At 37.6% G+C, this 23,141-nt stretch overlaps 1 protein-coding gene across 3 annotated transcripts in view; it reads left to right on the top strand.

The window, feature by feature from the left end:
• Positions 1-23,141, top strand: part of myt1lb (myelin transcription factor 1-like, b) — a 166,476-nt gene that overhangs the window by 29,443 nt on the left and 113,892 nt on the right. For all 3 annotated transcript variants that reach the window (XM_051133403.1, XM_051133402.1, XM_051133404.1), the window contains 3 exons: positions 16,359-16,473; positions 20,357-20,405; positions 20,563-20,596. In XM_051133403.1, coding sequence (XP_050989360.1) covers positions 20,357-20,405; positions 20,563-20,596 — 83 coding nt within the window. In that variant the 5' untranslated portion in view covers positions 16,359-16,473. The remainder of the gene's footprint in view (positions 1-16,358; positions 16,474-20,356; positions 20,406-20,562; positions 20,597-23,141) is intronic.

Here is a 23,141-nt window from a genome sequence, read left to right as displayed (position 1 = left end):
GGATGATGCACAAAGAGGGGAATATTGGACACTTCATGCAATCAATTCTCACAGAGGAGAGGCTATTAGACTTAGATGATGAATGACAAAATAACCTTATATAATTCATACACTACATGGCTGGGTACATAGTGTGTAAGAGCATAGTGTATAGTGTGTCATTTGGGATGCACCTGTCAGTAATCTAGCAGCATACTGTCTGAAGTATGAAGCGCAACTCACACAGAAGTCACTTTCAAACCAAGCAGCTCTTTGTCTGTCGGTGTGACAAGCCGTTGCAAAATCTTCATGCGGAAATCTCTTGTGCAGAATTCCAGATCCTGCTCCACTCCAGTAGATGTCACTTTAACTTTGTTCACCTCTGGGTTTTCTGTAATTTTCCAGTCTGAGAATGATAACTTAATAACTAATAGTGATGGGTCGTTCTTGAACGATTCGTTCATTTTGAACGAATCTTTAATGTGACTCGGGACGAACGAGTCATCTCGGGGAGTGATTCGTTCAGTCGCGCATGCGCAACATCCTATTAGGTCCTGTACTGGAATTAGTTCAACTGTTTTAGAGTCGTTCGTTCACCTTATGGGGCTGTCACGTGATGAACGAACGACTCAAACCCGAGGACTCGAGAAATGAACTAATCAATTCTCTTTCCGGCTCAGGCTGCATAGGTTAACATTACGGGGATGTCACGTGATGAACGAACGACTCAAACCCGAGGACTCGAGAAATGAACTAATCAATTCTCTTTCCGGCTCAGACTACGTTGGTTAGCTAATTGGGCTGTCAGGTGATGAACGAACGACTCAAACCCGAAAACTTGTCAGATAAGAGGTGAGGTGAGCGAATCATAGACTAAAGACCCAGGTAAACAATGAATTAATATTTTCTGTTTCTTATAGCATTATAGTTTTGTTTTGTTTGTAGTGTGATCAACGTTTGTGTAAGCAGTAGATGTGTTAGGGAAGTAAAACGTAACATTTTAATTATATTTTGCTAAAATGAACAAAATGAACGAAATGACTCGAAAAGAGATTCGTTCATTTTGCTGAACGAGACTCAAAGGACCGAGTCGGTAAAATGATCCGAACTTCCCATCACTAATAACTAAACTAAACTAAACTGGACTGATCTAAGAACAGTTCCAGTAGCTGTGTAACAATAAGCCAATTCTATGAAAATGATGAAGTTGATGCATTTTAGTTTGGTGTGCAATACCGCATGCATCACATGACCTGCGAACTGAAGGATCAGGAGAACAACGAGCTTGACCTGTCTTAACGGAATCGACAGTGGCTCATTTAGTACACTTCAGCCATGGTCAGGTTTGCAGGTAACTTCATAGACATTGTGTTAATGTTTGCATGGTAAATCCCTTCTTTAAATCCAACCCCTTTGAACCAGAACTTTTAGTGTCTATAATTGCTGAGGAAAGCCTGATGACTAAATAATTTCCATATAATGTATAAAGTGTCAGCAGCAGGAACTTTTGTTGTATGCTAATTATAGTAAGCTCTTGTTGGTTACTCAGAGAACAGTGCTACAGATGCTGCACTAAAGATCTGGACATTTATGAATTTGGTCAAGACTTTTGTCCAAAACAACTTACATTGCATTCAAGATACACACTTTCTCTCTAGATCGAACCCAAGAGCATGCTCGGGTTTTTGAGCTACTGTTGGACAAAAGAGAGATGGTGAAAGGGCAGGACCGTTTGCTTTGCACATACAACAGGGACCATAAGAGGCATGCTGACATTTCTAGAGATTATTTTATCTGTTCAGTATGCAAGTAGTCAATAAAATGGATAAATACAGTATGTGAACAACATGATTGAACATACTGGATACAAACCTTGTTCTGCGTTACAATGCACTTATGTTAAAATGCATTAGAAGAAGGAAAACTCTTATGTAGCTTTAATATATTTTATTTACTGAATCAATAATTACATAAATAAAATAAATGAGGCTTAAAATAGATGAAAAAAGTTCTAGATGCATATGTGTAAACTGATTTTAGTAAACGATCACGCAGTTGGTGCAAAGTGATGGCACAATTATCGCAGACTATTGTATGAATTAAATCGAACATTTTAAATCTACTTTCTTTTTTTATTTACAATTTGGGATATTTAAAGGGAAATGGTCTAATGCCCTTTCTAGACTGATAAAAAGGAAGAAATGATTATTTGCTGCCGTCCATTAAAGGGGTCATCAGATGCCCAGATTTTTTTTTAACTCTCTTCATAAGACTTGTGATCTTGTGAATGTGAGGTATCTCCATGAAGATTGGGTAAATTAGGATTAAGCTGTTGATGAAAAGATGTTAGATTAGGGATGGGATGGATGCTCTAGCGTTCGTCTTTCACTGCCCATTTGAACCATCTGTAATCTGCCCTGAGGGTTTTGCCCTTCAATGCGCTTATGCAGCAGTTGCTTTGTTTCCTTGATGTACAAGTCAGGGCATTCTTCATTGCACTGAACTGTATATACAATATTGCTTTGTGTTTTGGTGTTAGATCCTCTGGGTGCAATAGTTCTAGTGTGCTGAAAGGTTTGAAATATATGGGGACATTGTGTTTGTTGAAAATCCTCTAGAGGTTTTCAGATTCTCCAATCATTTGCTGAACAGAAGATGATGCTGTGTTTGTTTTGTTGGCCTTTCTTTCTGGTGTTTCCAGCAGTGTCTTCTTTGTGTCCACTGTTCATCACATTGGATTCTGGTCTAACTTGGGCATTTTCTGCTTTGTGGTATTTTGATGACCCATGTTAAAGACCCATGTTAACATTTTTGATGAAAACAACCTAAGCTTGTTTTGCATGAGATGATGGGGATCTCAAAAACAGTCCTCAAGCGAGTGACTGGAGATCATGGACAACTGAGTAAATAGCAGGAGGCAGTACAATGAGACAGGGCTTTCAAACAATGTGCCATAATCCTAGTCTTGTCAACATTAGCATAAAGAATGCACACTTTATTTAATTTCTAGATTATACAACCTACTGCCAGAGTTTCAGAGTACATTTGTACTGGAATCATGCTCAACAAATGTCACAGATCTTTCATTCTCACTGCTACACTACATCACAGTTACAGGCTTTCAACCTACAATTCATGGCCTAAATGACTAGTGATAACCAATTTGTTCAAAGCCTAACCAACAACCAGATGTAAAATATTGCTGATAGCCAACGTCAAGGAATATGTGTGTACAGTATGCCAGGCAATAATTACTTTGAAACTAAGTATTGTTTCTCAGTGGACTGATCTGAGAACTCAGAAATCAGTTCCAGACATGGTGCAAAGGTTTACTAATTAGACTGGAAATGATGGAAGAGGTGAACTCTTTCATAATCATCACTACTTCTTCCTCCCCATTGACCAGGTAAAGAAGGTGCACAGAAGGCAGCAGACCTTGAAGGTGTCAAAATATTGAAGGTCTACATGAAGGTCTTGTCCAGTTACAGTCCAGTGCATCAGACTTGAAATAATGATGAGGTCTCTAGAAAGGCATGTGGAAGCTTGGCAGCCTCACAGCTTTTGGTCCTCTTCCAAGTCCACATTTTGGTGACGTAAATGCCACATATACGGCTGGTAGCAGTTCAACAGTGCAGGCTTTGCAAAATGGTACATTAGGGGCATATCACAGATGCAAACGAGGCACTGCAAATTATTCTTATGTGGCATCACTGTGAAAACCTTCTTGCAACCTTTATTTCTTAAGGTGTAGAACAAAACAGACCAACATTTGAATCTCGTAACAGAACAAAACCGACCAACATTTAAAGCTCTTAGTTGCCTTGAACCCCTCAATGTGTGCCCGAGTCACTGCAGCACTGATCTATGTGCTATACAACACTATAAATATGATATAGCTAGATCTAAATGCAGAGGATCTCTCGTGTCATAATTACCTCCCTAGAACTTGCTCTATGGTGAAGCACATACGCATTTTAGAGATTATAATTTTATGTAGAGCTTTGAAATTCTGAGTTTTGTAAAAGACATATACAGTTTTGACTTGGCCTTACAGTGAATTATATTCTCCTGGACTTATAGTTACAAAAAGGCCACATGAGCATAAGTCTACATCAACTGTGTAATCTGAGAAATGGCCACACACAGTTATTGGTGTAATTTCAGTAGTGGTTGCTGCCGTCTTTTATGAAAGTGTGTGCAGCAGCATTCAGACAAGGGATGCCAAAAGACTCTGTCCCGCGGCTCAGCCTCGACCTCTTCGAGGTTGTGGTTGGGAAGAGAATATTGGCAACGCTCTCGACCATCATTGACAACACCTGCCATCTGCTCCATTGGACTGTTATTACACAGAGGAATGTGTTTAGCATTTGGCTGCTCCCTTCACAGTGTACTTTCATAAGTCCTGTTTCACTGCTGCTGTCATGCGTGACGTGAGTCGTTTTTGCTGCACTTTCTACAGGCAGTATGTGCTGCAGTAGTATTTGTGCACGTTTGATTTCATATGTCTGCATGAAGTTGTTATTGCTCACATTTTATCTGTGGACTAATATCTGCATGATGTTTATCTAAAATTAAGAATTTGTATCATTCATTGTGGTGTTTAGTGTTTGACACTGCGGGTAAATCAGGTTTTCCAGATTTTTTTTTTTCTCCGTATCTTTAAATGTGTTTGAACAAGCAGTCAATTTTGGCTGTTTAACATGGGTCAGTTAGCTTAGTTGCTTGTAGATAGCATAACAAAAAACACTTTGGGTATAGTACATGATTTGTAAATGAATACATTTTGACATTTGCATTACATAACCAGCTCCATATGCTAAACCATCAGTCGCAGGCTCAAGTGTCTTGTGTCATTGGAAGCCTTGGCTCATGGTGGACAAAATTTTGGGCATTTTGCATTTTTGAAAAACCTACTTTTGTAAACTAGTCCTAGGTTTTTCACCTGATCGGAACCAAATCAGTACAGAAAGATTCTCTGGAGAGTGAATATCAATAATTATCAAAAAAAGTAAACGATTTTACGTTGCACAGTTTCTCGCACATACACACGATATTCGTATCATACGATAAAAACTCCTTATTTGCCTCTAGAACTGCTGTCATTCAAATTGTTTGTTAAAAAACCTACTTTTTGCTTAATCTGGAAAAAACAAAACAAAACGCTGCAGTACAATTCTCCTGACTAGGCCAATAATTATTAGATATAATTATGTTGAAATTTACCCTTTGGGAAGCTACAACGTGGTCGTTTAGAAAAGGGGCCTGTCCAAATTTACCCAAAATCGTATAAAGCCTAAAGGAAAACTAAAAACTTCACGAAACCTGCTAAGCACATGTGACAGGTGATTCCAAACAAGCATGCAAAGTTTTAAGGGAATCGGACAACAGCTGGTGCAATAACAGTCATAGCTGTTAACAACATAATATTTCTATGGTAAATTTATCTGGATTTGCCAAAAAGGTTGCTAAATAATGCCTTTTTCATATGTGCTTAAATGCCTTAAGCACTTGAACCTCAGTAATCACTACTTGCAGCTATAGATAGATAGATAGATAGATTTATCTCAAATGTGCTTTTGTTAACACAGGAGGTTAGGTTTAGTGTAGGTGGTATGTGATACGTGCAACGTAATAATATGTTGCCACAGTTTCGAGTAAAAAAACTGAACACGCTATGTAGTGTTGCTCAATAGATGTTTCACTTCAAAATCTGCTACAAGTAATGCAGTATTATTTTGCAAAAATGCACTTAGGGGCATGTTTACAAAACCCTATCTGGTTTAATAAACCTGCATCTGCAATGGAGAAAAAAAGTATTGCTAGGTCACCCAAATTGTACAGCCAATTGTATCTGGAGCACTGTATCTTTGGCAGAAAAGTAGCCAGAGTCACGTATTTTCAATGAGCCTTGGTTTATTTATAGTTTTGTTGCTGTTAATGTAAATTCAATTTGCATGTGCTGTTTTTTGGGGATATTACATGTGTGTTCATTTAGTACACAAAGATGAACAAAAGAGAAGTGGCACTGTTTGTTCATTCGACACATGAACAGCTCGAACACTCTGGTTTCAGCTCTAATGAATAGAGCACTACTGAGGAGATAAGGTGTTGCGAGTGTGTGTTTGAGAGCCGCGGGCTCCCCGGGGAGACAGAAAACTATAGAGACGTGATCCAGGACTGCCACCGTCTGAGTGTCTGGCTGCTGATCCAGTCGAGCCTGGCAGAGTCCGTCCCTCTAGAGTCAGAGAGAAGATAGATTTAAATATACTGTTGAGCAAGGATGGTGCTAGTCGCACTGCAATATGAAGATATCAGGAAAAATGTTAAAAGAGGTACATGAGAAATCACATTTTCTTTGATCTTTTGAGATAAAAGCTGCAGAAATGGCTTGTTTTGAAATCCTTAAATGACGTCAGATACTCAAGATATTAATACGTTTACAAACGAAGGGGGTGTTTCTTAAAGGCACAGCAGCAAAATGTCCTGTTTAAGGATGAGAGAGAACGTCTCGGTTACATACGTAACCCTCATTCCCTGATGACGGTAACGGAGACGTTATGTCGTGACGACATTAGGGGAATCACCTGGGAGCCCCAATCATCTCTGATTAAGAGAAAACGCCAATGATAATTGGCTAGTGGATTTGCATAATGCGCCACTCCCCGTGTACATGAGTATAAAGAGGCGCAGGTGCATCCACTCATTAGGTTTTACACTGAGGAGCCAAGAACGTGTCCCTGGCAACCAGCAATGGTTCGAGATTGTGGTATGGGGACGTAACATCTCCGTTCCTTCCATCTGTCGGTCACTACGAGTTATGTTGTGACGACATTAGGGGTCTATGGAAGATGCCACAACCTGAACCCCGTCACAATCCTACGGTATTGCTAATATTGACAAGCGTCACATGTCAGACAAATGCTGTGCAAAGGTCGTAACCTTCCCACTGCCCCAGGCCTGGAGCAGTACTACATATGTAATGGGTCTCTAAGGCAGTTCCTACCTGAGAGTATGGATGGAACAACTGCCAGCAGAGACTGACATAGTGGTCTGTCCAAGTGAAGACACTTGTTTTACCGAGCGGGAAGCCTTACCGTGGAAGAATACACATATGGGATTCCCCGCAGGGTGGACACCTAGCCCAGTACAGGGGATGACTGGAGACCCGGGGCAAGCTAACACCGATACTGGGCCTGGCGTCAGACTGCACCGCTCAGCTTGACTACCGGGGTGCTGGAGGGACTCCACCAGGGTTCGCCGTTCGGAGAACTGAACTGGAGGAGGAGAAAGGCACTAAGCCTCACCCCTAGGGGGCACGGCTCACCTTGGGATTGGTACGCCAAGGCTATGGCCTCCACTATCCAGTGGGCCAACCTCTGCTTGAAGACAGCCTTCCCTTTCTGCTGACCTCCGTAGCAGACAAGAGCTCCTCAGAGCTTCTGAAGCTCCGGGTGCGGTCCACGTATATGTGCAACGCACTTACAGGATACAGCAACGCCAAGGCTGGATCTGCCTCCTCCGAGGGCAGTGTTAGCAGGTTCAACATCTGATCGTGAAATGCGTGGTGGGAACCTTGGGCATGTACCCAGGCCAAGGTCTCAGGATAACATGAGAGTAGGCCGGCCCAAACACTAGGCACTCTTCGATTACCAAAAATGCTTGGAGGTCCCCGACCCTCTTGATGGAAGTGAGCGTGGTCTGGAGCGCTGTCTCACAGACAGGAACTTTAGCTCAACTGAGTCCAGCGGCTCAAAGGGACCCCTCTGAAGTCCAGTCAAGATGACAGAGAGATCCTAGGAGGGCACCAGGGGTGGCCTAGGAGGATTCATCCTTCTGGCACCCCTTAGGAACCTGACGATGAGATCGTGCTTTTCCAGGGACTGGCCGTTCACTGCATTGTGATGTGCTGCGATAGCAGACACATACACTTTCAAGGTGGAGGGTGACAGCCTACACTCCAACCTTTCTTGCAGGAAAGAAAGCACTACTCTAATCGTGCATCTTCGGAGGTCTTCTCAGTGGGAAGAACACCAGTTTGCGAACAGACTCCACCTCAGAGCATAGGCTTGCCTCGTAGAAGAGGCCCTAGCCTGAGTAATGGTATCCACCACAGTTTGTGGGAGACAGACAGCACCCGAGGGAGGTAGCCTTGCCGAACCTTCATCCTCGGAGGATGACAGCCCATCCCCTAATGTTGCGATTGACATCTGGTCTTTGAGTGGCGCACCGAATTAAATGCTGGCAGCCCTGTGAATGAAATGAATAGAATGATAAAAATAATCATCCACAATGAAATGTATCTTAATATTATCAAGTTTGAAAACATAAAAGATATATATATGCTTAATATTTTTGCAAGCCGTGATCCCTTTTCTTCTTATTGGGTAACAAAAACAGCGTATTAGGATCATGTGACACTGAAGACTGGAGTAATGATGCTGAAAATCCAGCTTTGCATTACAGGAATAAATAGCATTTTAACAGATACTATACAAACAGTTATTTCAATCTGTAATATTATTTCACATTATTACAGTTTTTTTTCCTGTATTTTTGATTAAATAAATGCAGCCTTGGTGAGTAGAAAAACTTCTTCTAAACTGTAAAAATCTTATTATTACACATTTCTGGTGTAATTGGTGGTGTAATAGAGGTAACACTTTATAATAAGGTTTAATTGGTTAATTAATTCATTTGTTAAAATAATTTAAATGCATTATTAATTGATTGTAACAAGGATGAATAAATACAGTTAGTTAATGCATTATTAATGGGACCTTATTGTAAAGTTTTACCTAATAAATGCCTACTTCTGATGATCCAGTCAATTCCCAATGGATGAAACAACTGCCATACATTCTTCTTTCAATTTGTTTCACTTGGAAATACATCAAGTAAAACGGTCTGCAAATCCAAGCTGTCTTTATTGCATGCCTGACTTTCTTGTCATATTTATCTCAGTTACAAATGTGGATTCAGTATTTGTGTGAGAAATCTTAGCTTTTTAAACATACTGCATGCAGGCCACGTCTTTCTGAGGGTCAGTTCAGGTGAAGGCTGAGGATGTGTGTTTCTCACACGCGTGTGCTCGTTTGTGTAGGAGGCTAATGCTGCAGGCGCCGAGCTTCTCCAAACCTCCATCTGTTTACTTCAAACTGTCTGCGTCCCATCTAAGCCCAGACTACTGCACACACACGCGCACACACACAACAGCCATTAAATGCTGACACACTATACAAGAGAGATATTACATTATATATACTAATGATCGTAATTATGATTATAATATACTATCAAATATGAACTGCCTAATAAAAATTTTACTGTATTTGACCAAATAATTATTTATTGTGTATATGCAGTGTGGTCATTCAGGTTTTATTTTTCAGTACTCGTTGAAAAGTTACTAGAATGTACCATTTAGATATCGATATGTAACACAATATATTATATTACTATATGTGAAATAATTGATTTAATATTTTAATCATTAATACATTGGGAAATATGTTTTTCCTTTTGTAAGGGATTATTATTGTTGTTGTTGTTGTTAATGACATCCCAGTTATTGAAGAATCTCTATAGAACCAGCGATCATCAAATATGGGGACGTGATGTTCTAGTCAGCGAGGTGCCCGTTTAATGGAGTCAGCCGGACAGGCAGGATGCCAGTGGGACGAGCTGTGTCTGTGGAAACTCAGACCATTATAACAGCAGTCTCTAAATGCCTGCTCATGTTTAGCACCTACACAAATGTGAGCTGTGGAAAGTCTCTGGGCATTTGCTTTAATCTTTGAAATTATTTGGCAAGGCTCATATTGATCCCCACCCCCCAAATGTCTTGCACTAAAGGCTTTTGAATGATTTTCTTTTTCATATTATTTTATAGCAAAAGACATTTAATTCAAATATACTGTAGCTCTGATTAATATTTAAACAAGTAAATGAAAAGATATTTAAAACGTTTAGGGTAGTAGCACCTAAAACTCAGCAGTGTTATTTTGGTATTAAAGGAGAAGTCCACTTTCAGAACAACAATTTACAGATGATGTACTCACCCCCTTGTCATCCAAGATGTTCATGTCTTTTTTCCTTCAGCTGTAAAGAAATTATGTTTTTTGAGTTAAACATTTCAGGATTTTTCTCCATATAATGGATTGATATGGCGGCCCATTTTGAACTTCCAAATGCAGTTTAAATGCAGCTTCAAACGATCACAAATGCGGTTGTAAACGATCCCAGCCGAGGAAGAAGGGTCTTATCTAGCAAAACGATTGGTTATTTTCATAATAAAAAAAAATACAATTTAAATACTTTTTAATCTCAAACGCTCATCTTGCCTTTCTCTCCCTGAACTCTGTGTATTCTGGCTCAAGACAGTTAGGGCATGTCGAAAAACTCCAATCGTATTTTCACCTTCAACTTCAAAAATCATTTCAAAATCATCCTACATCGCTGCAGAAGTATAGACCCAGTCTTTGCAACGTGATCATGCAAAGAAGATCAAACACCCTTAACAAAAAAGCTAAAACAGTGATATAGGATGATTTTGAAGTTGAGGGAGAACATGAGATGGGAGTTTTTCGATATACCCTAACTGTCATGAACCGGAAAAAAACAGAGTGTAAAAAACAGAGGGCAAAACAAGTATTTGACAAGTAAATAAACTGTATAATTTTTATGAAAATAACCGATCGTTTTGCTAGATAAGACCCTTCTTCCTCAGCTGGGATCGTTTACAACCGCATTTGTGATCGTTTGAAGCCGCATTTAAACTGCATTTTACAAGTTCAAACTCGGGGCACCATACCGGTCCATTATATGGAGAAAAATCCTGAAATGTTTTCCTCAAAAAACACAATTTCTTTACGACTGAAGAAAAAAAAAAAACATGAATATCTTAAATGACAAGCGGGTGAGTACACTATCTGTAAATTTCTTCTTCTGGAAGTGGACTTCTCCTTTAACAACCTCAGAACTCAAATGAATTGAATTTTTATTTTCAGAATCCACCTGTTGCACTCTCTGGTTTTGGGAAACTCCAAATCACTAAACCCTGTTGGTCACGACCATAGTTGACCATCAACGCTTTTGAGAAACGCACACCAGAACAGCAAATGTGAGCCTATGATGCTTTAAACTCCAGAACATTTCCATTAGATCAGATTTGCATCACATCCTTTTCTTGCAAATTGTTTCTAAATGGCACGTATAATCAGCCACCTCAGTGTTGATTCTCTTAAAGTCAATCTTATTTTGACTGTAAAAGTTGCACACCGTGACGCCTGTGTGTGCTGCGGCACTTTTCCTGAGCGGCGACGTGGTGCCACGCAGTCCACAGGAGCCGTCATTCACTCGCAGTGCAATTACCCACACGCTCGCAATCGGCTGCACAATGCTGGGACGGCCGGGAAATTCAGGTGAAAGATGCCAGGCAGCAATCAGCGGGAGAGAGCGAGGCCATTTTCTTTCATTTGGCATCAAACGGCAGCACCAGGCCCTTAATTACACGCCAAGTGTCAGGCCGGCCAGCTGAATGCCTTATTATTCCGCTGAGCTGCGTTCAATTCAGTTTTGTTCTGATAATCCTCAGAGAATAGAGCAAACGGAGGCTTGAACCATAACAAAGAGAGAGTCATAACAGAGAGAGAGAGGCTTGACTGCGGTGAGGGTGATTTATGTATGCTAGTGAAACACACAGAGGGTCTGTCGTATTCCCCTGAAATCAGCTCTCACTCAAACACAACATAGGTTCAGATGCAGACTTTGTGTACTGTATATATGCTGCTACTGTGTTTCTTCAGCCAACTTTTGGCAGAAATAGCTGTTAAGAACATGGAACATTACTCAGAATATCAGGATTGTCTTCATTTGATCAGCATCTAAAAATAAAGTCAGGTTACAAGTCACCACAACTTAAATGAATGTGTGGTTGCAAGTTTTAACCTTTGAAGTGTCATCTCCCCCTACTTTTGAACACAGACATGAAAGTGCACTGCAGCCCTAGTTACAAGTCACCACCTTAAAAATTTAAACCTTTGAAGTGTCATCTCCCCCTACTTTTGAACACAGACATGAAAGTGCACTATCCAAATTTAAATTGTTATAATTCATGAACGCCTTTGAGTACAGATGTAAAGTTGATCTCAGCAGATTAAGTGAAATTATTTTTAAAAAATTAAACTAAAAAAAGCTATAGAAGTTTAAATTTACTATAAAGAAAATGTACTGCACAATTTTTATATAAAATAAATTTTTTACAAAATAGTTTTTAATCCAAAATTGCTACAGAATTAAAGCCTAAATCTATGAAGTATATTTTTTGAGGTGCACGCGTAAATTAATGTATTACTGTTCTGACATAAATTGTAAAAAAAAAAGAAAAAAAAAAAGGAAAAATACCTATTTAGGAGTCTTAGACCTTTCCAACAATATGTAGTTTGTCATGATTAGATTTAATTGTAATATAGTGAAGGCACTGACAGTTAAGGGGTTAAATTCTAATTTACTGATTTAATAAAACCTTTTAATTTGGGCAAAAATTGGGCAAAGGATTTAAAATAATTGGGTAAACAGAAAAGAGAATTTTTTTTTTAGGTAAAGAGAAAGACCTGGTATAATGTTTCAAAATATGTGTTTATGCTATGAATTCCTAAAACATATATGTATATATATATATATATATATATATATATATATATATATATATATATATATATATATATATATATATTTAATCAATAAACACTCCAAGTTGCTCTAACTCGATGTAGCTTGTTGGTTAAACAACAAAGCTAAGCTGATTTCAGCTTATTTCAACATTTATAATTTTAATTTAGTTTTACTTGATGTACTAAGATAATGAATAGAAATGACAAAACACACAAGAAAATAAATAGTATATTTATACTAATAATATTCTATACATTGTAAAATGTGATAATCTGCTATTGGTACCTTAAACAGTCAATTTTGCCAGATTCAACTCATAAAAATGTATTTTGTTGGTATATATTAATGTATTTAGGTTGATTCAGTGATGCTAAATACTATATATATAAATCTAGTTAATTTAAATGTTTACATTTTGTTTAGTGTGAAATTTACATTACATTTTGTTAATTTCCCAGACTTTTCAGCTGACTTTTCAGTTCTGGAAATCATCATATTAAAATTCCCTGAACTTTCCAGACTTTGATAACTGTGGGAACCCTGTTTAAAGCAATGTTTTATGCATTTAGAAGAAAATTAAATCTAGATTGTGCGATGCATTCTAGCAAAGGGATTCCCGAAATATTATTTGAAAAGGGCTTCTCATTAGGACAATCTCTACACATCCTGTTCACGCGTTATGATTTAGACAGACAATGGTTCCTACATCCTTTCATGAAAGACCCTCAGATGTCTTCACAAATAAGACCCCTCAAATGCTGTTTCATTAAACACTTTACTCCTGGATAAAATGTGTGCTTTCTTTGTGTGCTTGTTATTTTGTGTGTGTGTGTGCATGTTTTATCTGGGCTGTGATCAACATGTACTGTACAGGTCAGGCAGTCTAAATAAGACATATACACAAAGTATTCACGGAAAAAGATAATATACTGCTGAAAAAAGAACTTTGTTTAAGTGGCTTCCATTATTTTTACTATTGCTGTTCACTACTGTATTGTATGAGTGAATAAAAAGTGCATGAATTTGGACAGTGTGTGCGCCAGACGGGCTGCAGCTTTTGCATAGTTAGTGCTGTTTAATTCTTAGTAATTTTTTAAGGTGTTTCAATATTTCCCCCCACTGGACTGAAGTAAATTAGGTTTACTTGCTTATCCATCAAAATACAAAGAAGTGCACTTCAAATATATAACTTTTTTTGACAAAAAAAAAAAAAAAAAGTGTGAAGTGTTGGATACTTCATGCACTTTATAGTCAAAAAATAATCTTTTGATACACAGTAGAGTAAGCAGTGCATAGTTGAAGTGCATACTGTAGAGTATGTCATGGGCTCACATTTGTGTAGTTCATCGAAAAATCTGTCATTTACCCTCATGTCATTCCAACCTAAATAACAAAGTTGGGCAGATATTTAGTCTGTGGCCATGGATGTCAAACTCCAAAAAAGCAGCATGCAAGTATCAGCTCAGTATGTTTCAAATCTTCTGAAGCAATATGTTAAGACTAAAGACTGTAGCTTATTAATCATCTTCTCTGCGATGCTTAGTTTATTTTGTCTTGTAGCGGTCATGTTTCCCACCCATTTATGTTGGTGTTTGCTGGTGGTCTGCTGTGAAGTCTTTACAGCCACATACAGTAGCATCATATTCTTCTTTGTTGTCATAAAGTGATCATTTGTTTCATTCTGTGGTAATTTCCTTCATTGGAATTGAGAACTTTGGGATTAGGAAGACTAGTATTCTGTAGTATGCTGTATTTTCACCTTTTTAGATTTTCTGTTCAAAGTTATTCATTTTACTGGTTATGATGGATATTGAGCTGATTCTGAATGTGTTGGTTTTCTAGTTTATTTTTATCAAATTCTGCATTCCATGGGTCTCAATTAGGTGTTTTCCTATTAGACAAATTCTTGATTAGTTAGTGGACCCTACATCTCACTGGAATAAATGACATTTGGCTCATTAACTCCTTCTAATATATTCAAGGCATTTGTTTTGGGGTTTTTGAAATTGTGCATTTGTGCACTCAGTTTGTTAAGGTTGTCTGAAAAAATCGATTATAAGGCCACAATGATTGTATCTTGATGAATGTATGATTGCTTATTAATATGAGTAAGTTTTTTATTGATTGCATGTTTTATTTTTAATGTGACAGCATTTTATTTATTATTTCATTTATTTATGCATTTGTTTATTTTTCAACATTTTATCAAACTTTTATTATTTCTTATTTATTTTATTGTGCAGCACAACTGTTTTCAGCATTGATAATAATGTTTCAGAAAAGCATCAAATCATCATATTAGAATGTTTTCTGAAGGATAATGTGACACTGAAAACTGGAGTAATGATGTTGAAAATTCAGCTTTGATCACAGCAATAAATTGCATTTTAATGTATTATAATAGAAAACTGTTATTTTAAATTGTAATACTATTTCACAATATTAGCTAGATATATTACTACTAAATATATTGTAGAAACTTGTATCGTGAAAAGCGCTGTACAAATAAACTTGAATTGAATTAGCATTTTTGCTGTGTTTTTAATCAAATTAATGCAGCCTTGGCGAGCAGAAGAGACTCCATTTACCCCCCCTTTAGTTGAATCTCCAACTTGAGCCGCAAGCCAAACATTTTGCTACATGTTGCATCTCATACGAAAATTCTACTTCCCTTTTGAAAAACTATAATCTTTTACAATGAATTATTTTATTTGAGAAAATGTTTTCAAATCAAAAGCTTATTTTTTGGGGATGTTTTTAGAGGGTTTTGACAGAGGAGCACTGGCAGAGAGCCCTGCAGCTCTAATATTAAGCGTGCTATCAGGCTCCCGGAGGGGCCCTTCATTGTCCCACCACACTCCACTGCAGCACCACTAACACATCATTTGTTACCGCCCGCTTCACTGGTTTTAATTAGTGTCTCTGAATGCGGCCGCACAACAGAGGCTGGAAAAAATCAAACGCCACTGCTCCAAATTTGTTTGTATCTGCTCCAGTTTCACCACACAAGTTCCTCCCTTCACACAGCCAAACACACGAGCTGTTTGAGTTTTTCATCTTCCTTCAAAATATTTTCTCTGTCAATATCATACTGTCTGCTTCACAACCTGGCAAACAACATGTTTTGCAACAGACACAGTGAAAAAGTTATATTTAATGTGCCTAATCCTGCTGGTATGGAAAATTTAACGCAAAACAGCAATCGTGTGTGATTTGTGAAGTAATGAGATCTTATTACCTCATGTGGTCTATAATCATTTCCATTTATGTTTTGAACAAAAGTATGAATCATATGGAAAATCCTTCTTTTTTTTAATGGTTATTTCTTTAAATATTTTCTTTTTTTAAATCCTATTAAAAACTGTAAACGACCCTGATTGGAAAAGCAGCATGAATGTGAAATAAAAGAGGTTCCTCCCTCTCAACTGCATTATTTCTCTTTGAAATTGAGCTGGCGAAGTCAGAATTAGCCGAATCTGCCGTATTGTATGAAGCGGGGAAATATAGCTAATGAGTTAAAGAAAAGTCCAAATTTACCATTGATTTTTCATTTATTTATGGTAACTTGAAGCTTAGAGTAAGAAATGTATGTGAGGAAGATATTAAAACTGCTACGCCGCTGCACGCTGCATGCTTCCCAGTGTAAATGTGATTTGCATGCTCATTTATGTCTATAATTACAAGTTTATATCTTTTTCATGTTTCAGAAAATGAAATTGGAGGAGGCGTAGTGACCTCTTATCAGTTGTCTAACATAGAGGGCCGTGGGGCAAACAGAGGTCTGAACCAAAGAGCAATTAAACCGGCACCCGGCAACATCAGGTACCACTTCATGCTATGTCTGTCTGTTAGTCTGTCTACACAGAAATGCCTACAGTACCTGATCTCATAGAATGCATAATCAACAAAATCAAGTGTGTATTTTCTGCTACTAGCCAACATGAATATGCTCCTCATCTGCCATTGGTTGGGTAAACAGATAGTTCCGCCAATGGGCGACATTTAACTGTTGAGTCTTTCCAGATATAAGTAGCAGAACAGTGCTACCTGCCTTACTGCACCATGTCAAAACAGTCGATATAGCACAGTCAGGTATAATTTAAAGAGGTTGCCAAAGTACTAAACTGTGGACTAGTCTTGACTCTGCTGATTTCAGTGCCGATGCTTCCTGTTTTAAGTGTCTGTTGATTGCTGTCATTTTTACCAGAAATGTGCACACTGCTTGACTGATGTTTGAACTGTTCCCTGTCATTCCGAACTTTCTACTGTCTATTACTGAAAATTAAATGGCTGGCATATATCACGATCTCAAAAAAGTTTGGCCAGGACTGGTTCCAGAATTTAATCACTGAGGATGCTCTCAGATATATTTTTCTCCTGTCCATTGGTTCGGTTATTACTGTGACAGTCATTACTATTTCAAAAGTGAATCCAGCATAAATATGCAGATATCATTCCCAAACTGTTGCAGCGTGTATGTGTCCAAAAAAAACAAAAGTTCTGAACAGATTATAGCCTTGAAAGATCACAAAGAGCACTCCCTTCCCTGATAGCACACGTACATCTCGGAGACGTTTGATGTCTGCATTTACATCTGCAAGACGTCTATTGGATGTTTCCTATCAGATGTCAAATCGATGTCTATTAGATGTCTTTAAGATGTTTATGATTTAGAATGTATGTAAAACTGACATCTTACAGAGATTACGTTGGTACACAGCAGATGCTTTCCAGATCAAGAGATCTTTAACAGACATCTTGCAGATGTATGTGTGGTATCTGGGTTTATATCACTAAAAAGTCACTCATCTTAGTTCTACCTGGTCTCATGGCAAAAACGTACTTGGGGGCACTCGCGTACCAATAAGTATATATCACTGCAGTTTCCAAAAGAAATGAGCACTAGAGGCAGTAAAACTCTGACACCTTTTATTCCTTTTGACACAAAGTATGGTGTACAGTTTTCCGATTAATAAAGCGCAATTTTCACCCAATTACTTGAAGAATATTATGTTATGACTTCAAAACAATTTTAATATGTTGGGAGATTTGAATACTGGTGCTTTTGAATGTTAGCATCACATATCCAGCTTCATATCTATAATTTTTCATAGCCGGTAGGTTTGTTCGGTAGCTCACACAGTAGGGAGATGTACGTGAGAGCTGAAGAACTCCGGTACGAATCCTGTGTAACTACGGTTTGACAAAACAATGGACCTTTCTCACATTTCCGGGTTTCCCATAGCGGAAGTCATCATAGTTGGGTAAAATCCGAGAGCAGTGAATGGGAGAGTACCACAAATATATTTTTTGCATTCCTATTTGCTCAAATAGCAAAAGAAAAACTCCACGATAGTTTTCACAACTAAAGAAAAAAAACTGAGAGAGACACATATCGGCAGTCAGAAGAGAGAATGATGTCAAATCTACCGTCCCTCCCATAGACTTGCCATTAGAAACACCCTCGCATAAGCGTTAACTAATTTTTTGTAACTTGATGAAAAGCTGATATAATACAAAGTATCATGTTATAAGTGTATATACATTTTAAAAAAAAATATCTAAATATGAAAAATTTTCAGGGATTCATGATGATGATGACCGTTGAAACACAATCTTGTGAAAAGAGTCCATTCAAATCTGCACACACGGAAGATTCAAATAGCACGCTTGCGTCAACAAATGCGTTTTCATATCAGCGTTGCATTTGTTAACATTATCGGGAAGGTTTAGGTTTGGGTTTGGTGTAGGGCATGTTTCCAACACAATAGAGCATTAACTTTTAGCGACACTCCCCGGATATTTGAACTCTGAACCACAGTAATATGTACCTGAAGCAACATAACAAAAACACAGCAATACGTACCTATATCAACATAGTAAAAACGTGCCAGGGTTCACGTATTGTACCTGTATTTTAGCACCACTCAACGGACGTTTCTCATTGAAATATGCAGTAAGGTATGTAAAAATGGTGCTGCAGAAATGTACCCAGAGGTACAGTACATATTTTTATAAGACTGGGTTGTCAGTTCATTACAATCTTACAAAGGTCCATTATAATCAATAAAGCTTTCTTAACTGCACAATGAATTTCTTATTTACAGCAATTCTTCTGCACTTTGTTTGTTATGATTCACGAGTGTGCAAAACTGCACTTAACAAAACCTCTGCACGTTTTCAGCGGTGAGTGAATTCTAACTTAACCGTTTCTGATAGGCCATATCTCTGCAACGGTTTGGCGCATTGAGACCAAATTTGGTGTGTGTCATAACAAGCATGACCTGAGGCTACCTGCAGTTTCGGCACACTGCCACCTAGTGGTCAGGAGATATGAAAAATTGATATTTTTGCTTATAACTTCTCAATAGTTTGGCCAAAAATCACAAAACTGGTCTCTTTGGATTTGGTGCATCATACCAAGTCCCATTTTCCCATGTCAGCCGTTTTGAATTTAGTCAAAAAATGCTATATTTTACAAATGCATTTCCATATCATTACGAAACTCTGTATGTGTCTTCAGCACCACGCCCTGACAGTACTCAAAAAAGGGGCAGTGCCACCTTGTGGTCAAAATTTATAATGACATTGGAAAAATGCTAATAACTTTTGTTTATTTTAGCCTACCGTAATGAAACTGGTCATGATATATTCCTTGGATTATGCCGAGAACATTGATACCAATTATACCAAAATTGGCCTAACTTCCTGTCTACCATTTTGATTAATGTTGAAAACCTACTTTTTCGAACTCCTCCTAGACCGTTGGTCCGATTTTCACTAAATTTGACTCGGATGATCTTCCTAGACACATCTTCCCTCCTCCTAGACCCAGATCATCAGAACAAAAAGTTATGGATTTTGTGGTAAATAAAACCATTTTCGTACAGCGCCACTACAAATTTGAGGCATGATGCTAAAATGACTCTGAGGCTGTATCCCTGGAAAGCTTTGACATAGTGACACCAAACTTTGTGTGTGTAATTGTCACCTCATACAGAACACAACACATTGATTTGATAACACCGCCACCTGTTGGTCAAAAGTGATAACCCATTAAATCATATTACTAGTGGTTGTTTTATGATTTTTCACCCATTTTGACTAAAATTGTCTTAAAATGGCTTCAGTTACTGGTTGCCTAGCTGTCTTGCTTGCCTAGTTCTTGGCCCCGTAATTGCTGCTTGCAGCTATATTTTGAATTTATTATCATAATCTTAAATGCTCTGGTTTGTATCACAAATATTTATTATGCTTTGTTATTCTTATTTATTTATAGCAGCTAGTAAATCATAACTATAATCATATCATACATTAACCAAACACAGTGAAGCAAAATAAAGTGGACATGAGTATCTCACTTAAAAGGACAAATTTCACCCTCAGACCATTCAGGATGTAGAGTTACATCCTTTGTTTCTTCATCATTTGGAGAAATGTAGCACTGCATCGGTACCAAGCTGATAAAAACATCACAATAATCCACAAGTAATCCACACCTGGAATGCTACATTTTTCCAATTTGATGAACAAACAAACTCAGCTACATCTTAGATAGTCTGAGGGTGAGGACATTATCAGCAAATTCTAATTTTTGGGTGAACTGTTCCTTTAAGTATTTTAATATTAAAAAAGTTTCGCTTTTATTCATATATGGGCTTACGTTACAAATAAAAGTGTTCATTGTATTTGTGGCTCTCCACAGATGGAGGTGGATGTAGCAGATGAGAAGCGCCATTGCACTCGCTCAAAAGGTATTCTCTGTTCCATCACTTACACATAACACACAGATGTAATGTGGCGATATGGTCAGACCGGCCTTTTGTTTGAGTGATAATCTAATCTTCCTCTGCCCTTTCAACTGACCTCTCACGTCCTCTGTCTTCTGTCTCTCTCTGTGCTTCTTCACAGTTCCCCTGGAGCCAGCCATACAAGAGTTGTTCAGGTCAGTGTTTTTACAGACTGAATCACACACACACACAGACTCGAGCCCACAGGCTGGCAAAGAGGTCTTTACCTGGATAATGGCTGCCAATAAGCAGTGTTGTGATCACGCTTTCCTGTTCTCCTATTTTCTTTCCATCTGTCATATCCGTTTGGGTGATGATAAAATAGTGTCACTTTGCTAAGCTGCAACTATTTCTCTGTACAATGACATATGGCTAGTTTCTTTTAGAGCCAAGTAGTACAACAATTTCCAGTACACACTTTTTTTCCAAACTTGAAGGTTATTCTAGACTGATGTGACACTCTAAGCATTTTCTCAAAATTATGTGAGAACTTTACACTCCTGGTTAGTATAAATTAACATGAATAAATATACTGGGTGCATTTTGCCTACTGTTATTTGTTTGTAGAGCTGGAAAGGCTGGAATATGGCAGCATATTTTTGCAATAAATCATGAGTGGGTCTTCTTTGTAGGATCAGAACTTCTCCACACACTTGGCATCCTAAAAAAACAATATGTTTCAACCTCAGTGTTTGGATCAGGACATGCTTGCAGACATGCTTTCAACATGTCTCAAGTGACTTTGTTCTTTAGACTGTGAATATTCGCAAGTCTTTAACCAGTTCATTTGTTCCCGTTATCATAGTTCAAGAGTAGAGCATTAGTGATAGCAACACTATGGTCATAGGTTTGATTCCCAGGGAATGCATTAACTGATAGAACTGAATTGAATGCAGTGTGAGTTGCTTTAGATGAAAGAGTCTGCCAAATGCATCAATGTAAAATTAGTAAACACAACTAGAGTATATGCATACATGAATCACATACAACATACAGTGTTGGGAAAGTTACTTTGAAAATGTAATAGGTTACCGTATTTACCGTATTTAAAATGTAATAAGTAGTGTAGCTTTTTAATTACTTTATTAAAATAATGTAACTTATTACATTTGATTACTTTTTGATTACTTTTCTAAATTTCTAATATTTTCAACTGTTAATCTCCTTGAAACATTTAAACCAGGCAGAGTTAACCTTACAGTAGCACTCTGTAACACACTGATTATTGTGATTGTCAAAATCCCTCATCACTTTAGGATTATAATAAGTAAGGGATAATATACATCTTTATTTTGCGATAACAACTGGCTGGAGGTACATTATGCCACTTATTGCACAGCTGCTTGCCACAAAAGTAAATAAACAAGAAACTCTGATCTGAGCTGAAATATTTGAACGCAAAGCTTCCATGAAGAAAGCAGTCGCTAGCAAGTGGCAAGTTCAACTAGACAGACATTTAAGGGAAACAGTGCAGTCATACCACTTTTATTACAGAACATTTCACCACATAAATAATTAAGTACTAGTATTAACAGTACTAGTTTGTTATCTTATAATTTATTACAGTGTACAAAACAAAATGGCAGCAGCTGCGTTCGTATGAAAGGAGAGCGAGTCCACGATACCAGGATGACAGAATTAAGAAATCGTACACATAATATTGAATTGAGATTTAATATTTTATTAGCTAACCAAATGCAAAGCTTCCACCAAGAAAAACTATCAAGCGTATAGTGCCTGAATGAGTCAGTGTTATTAGCTTTTACCAGTTGTTATTGGGGAATAACATACCTCAAGTGATCTGTGATCAAGCATTTCACAGAGTCGTGTAATATTTTAATTTTAAAGCACAACCACTACAAATTCAGACTTAACGCCTCTTATTTATTTTGAGATCATTTTGAGGTTAAATACAGATTTAAAATCATAACAAGAAATAGTTTAACAGCTATGACACTGGTTTTGAAATCAAAAGTTTGCATAGTTATGACAGGAAACACTGGCATCTAACAACACCTTGGAAAAAATAAATACATTTTAACAAATAAAGCATACACATAAACAGTTATCTATAAATATCTATAAACAGTAAAATAAAACAGTTATCGAATAAGCATGTGTCCTATTCTGTGTCCTAAACTCCTGAAACATTGGTGTCTCATTTTAGAGCAGTCAATGCAATTTATGAAAGAAGTCAATTAAATCTGAAAAAATGATTAAAAATAGTAAATGATGTTTATCTGAAAGTGTAACGATGCAAACATGTTTTCTGTAAGGGGTAGGTTTAGGGTTAGGGTTGGGTTAGGGGATAGACAATATCATTTAGTCAGTATAAAAACTATAGAAGTACATGGAAAGTCCCCACAATTCACAAAAACAAACATGTGTGTGTGTGTGTGAAAATTTTTTTAATGTAACCCCCTAATGTAATCATTAACATTTTCAAAAGTAACTGTAATTTAATTACACATTTTTTCTCAGTAACTGTAACTAATTACAATTACATTTATTTTGTAATTAAATTACGTAATTCCATTACATATAATGTCTAGGATACGTACGTAACCCTCGTTCCCTGAAGGAGGGAACGGAGACGTTACATATGGGAACTCGCTTGAGAGTCCAATCATCTCCAAGCCTTATTCAAAAGGCCAATGAACATTCATGAACATTGGCGAGTGGTATTTGCATGCCGAGCCA

The sequence above is a fragment of the Labeo rohita genome, chromosome 17, assembly GCF_022985175.1.
Source record: "Labeo rohita strain BAU-BD-2019 chromosome 17, IGBB_LRoh.1.0, whole genome shotgun sequence".
Lineage (NCBI taxonomy): Eukaryota > Metazoa > Chordata > Actinopteri > Cypriniformes > Cyprinidae > Labeo > Labeo rohita.
Note: the sequence above shows the minus strand (reverse complement) of the source record. Positions and strands in the feature narration are given on the sequence as shown.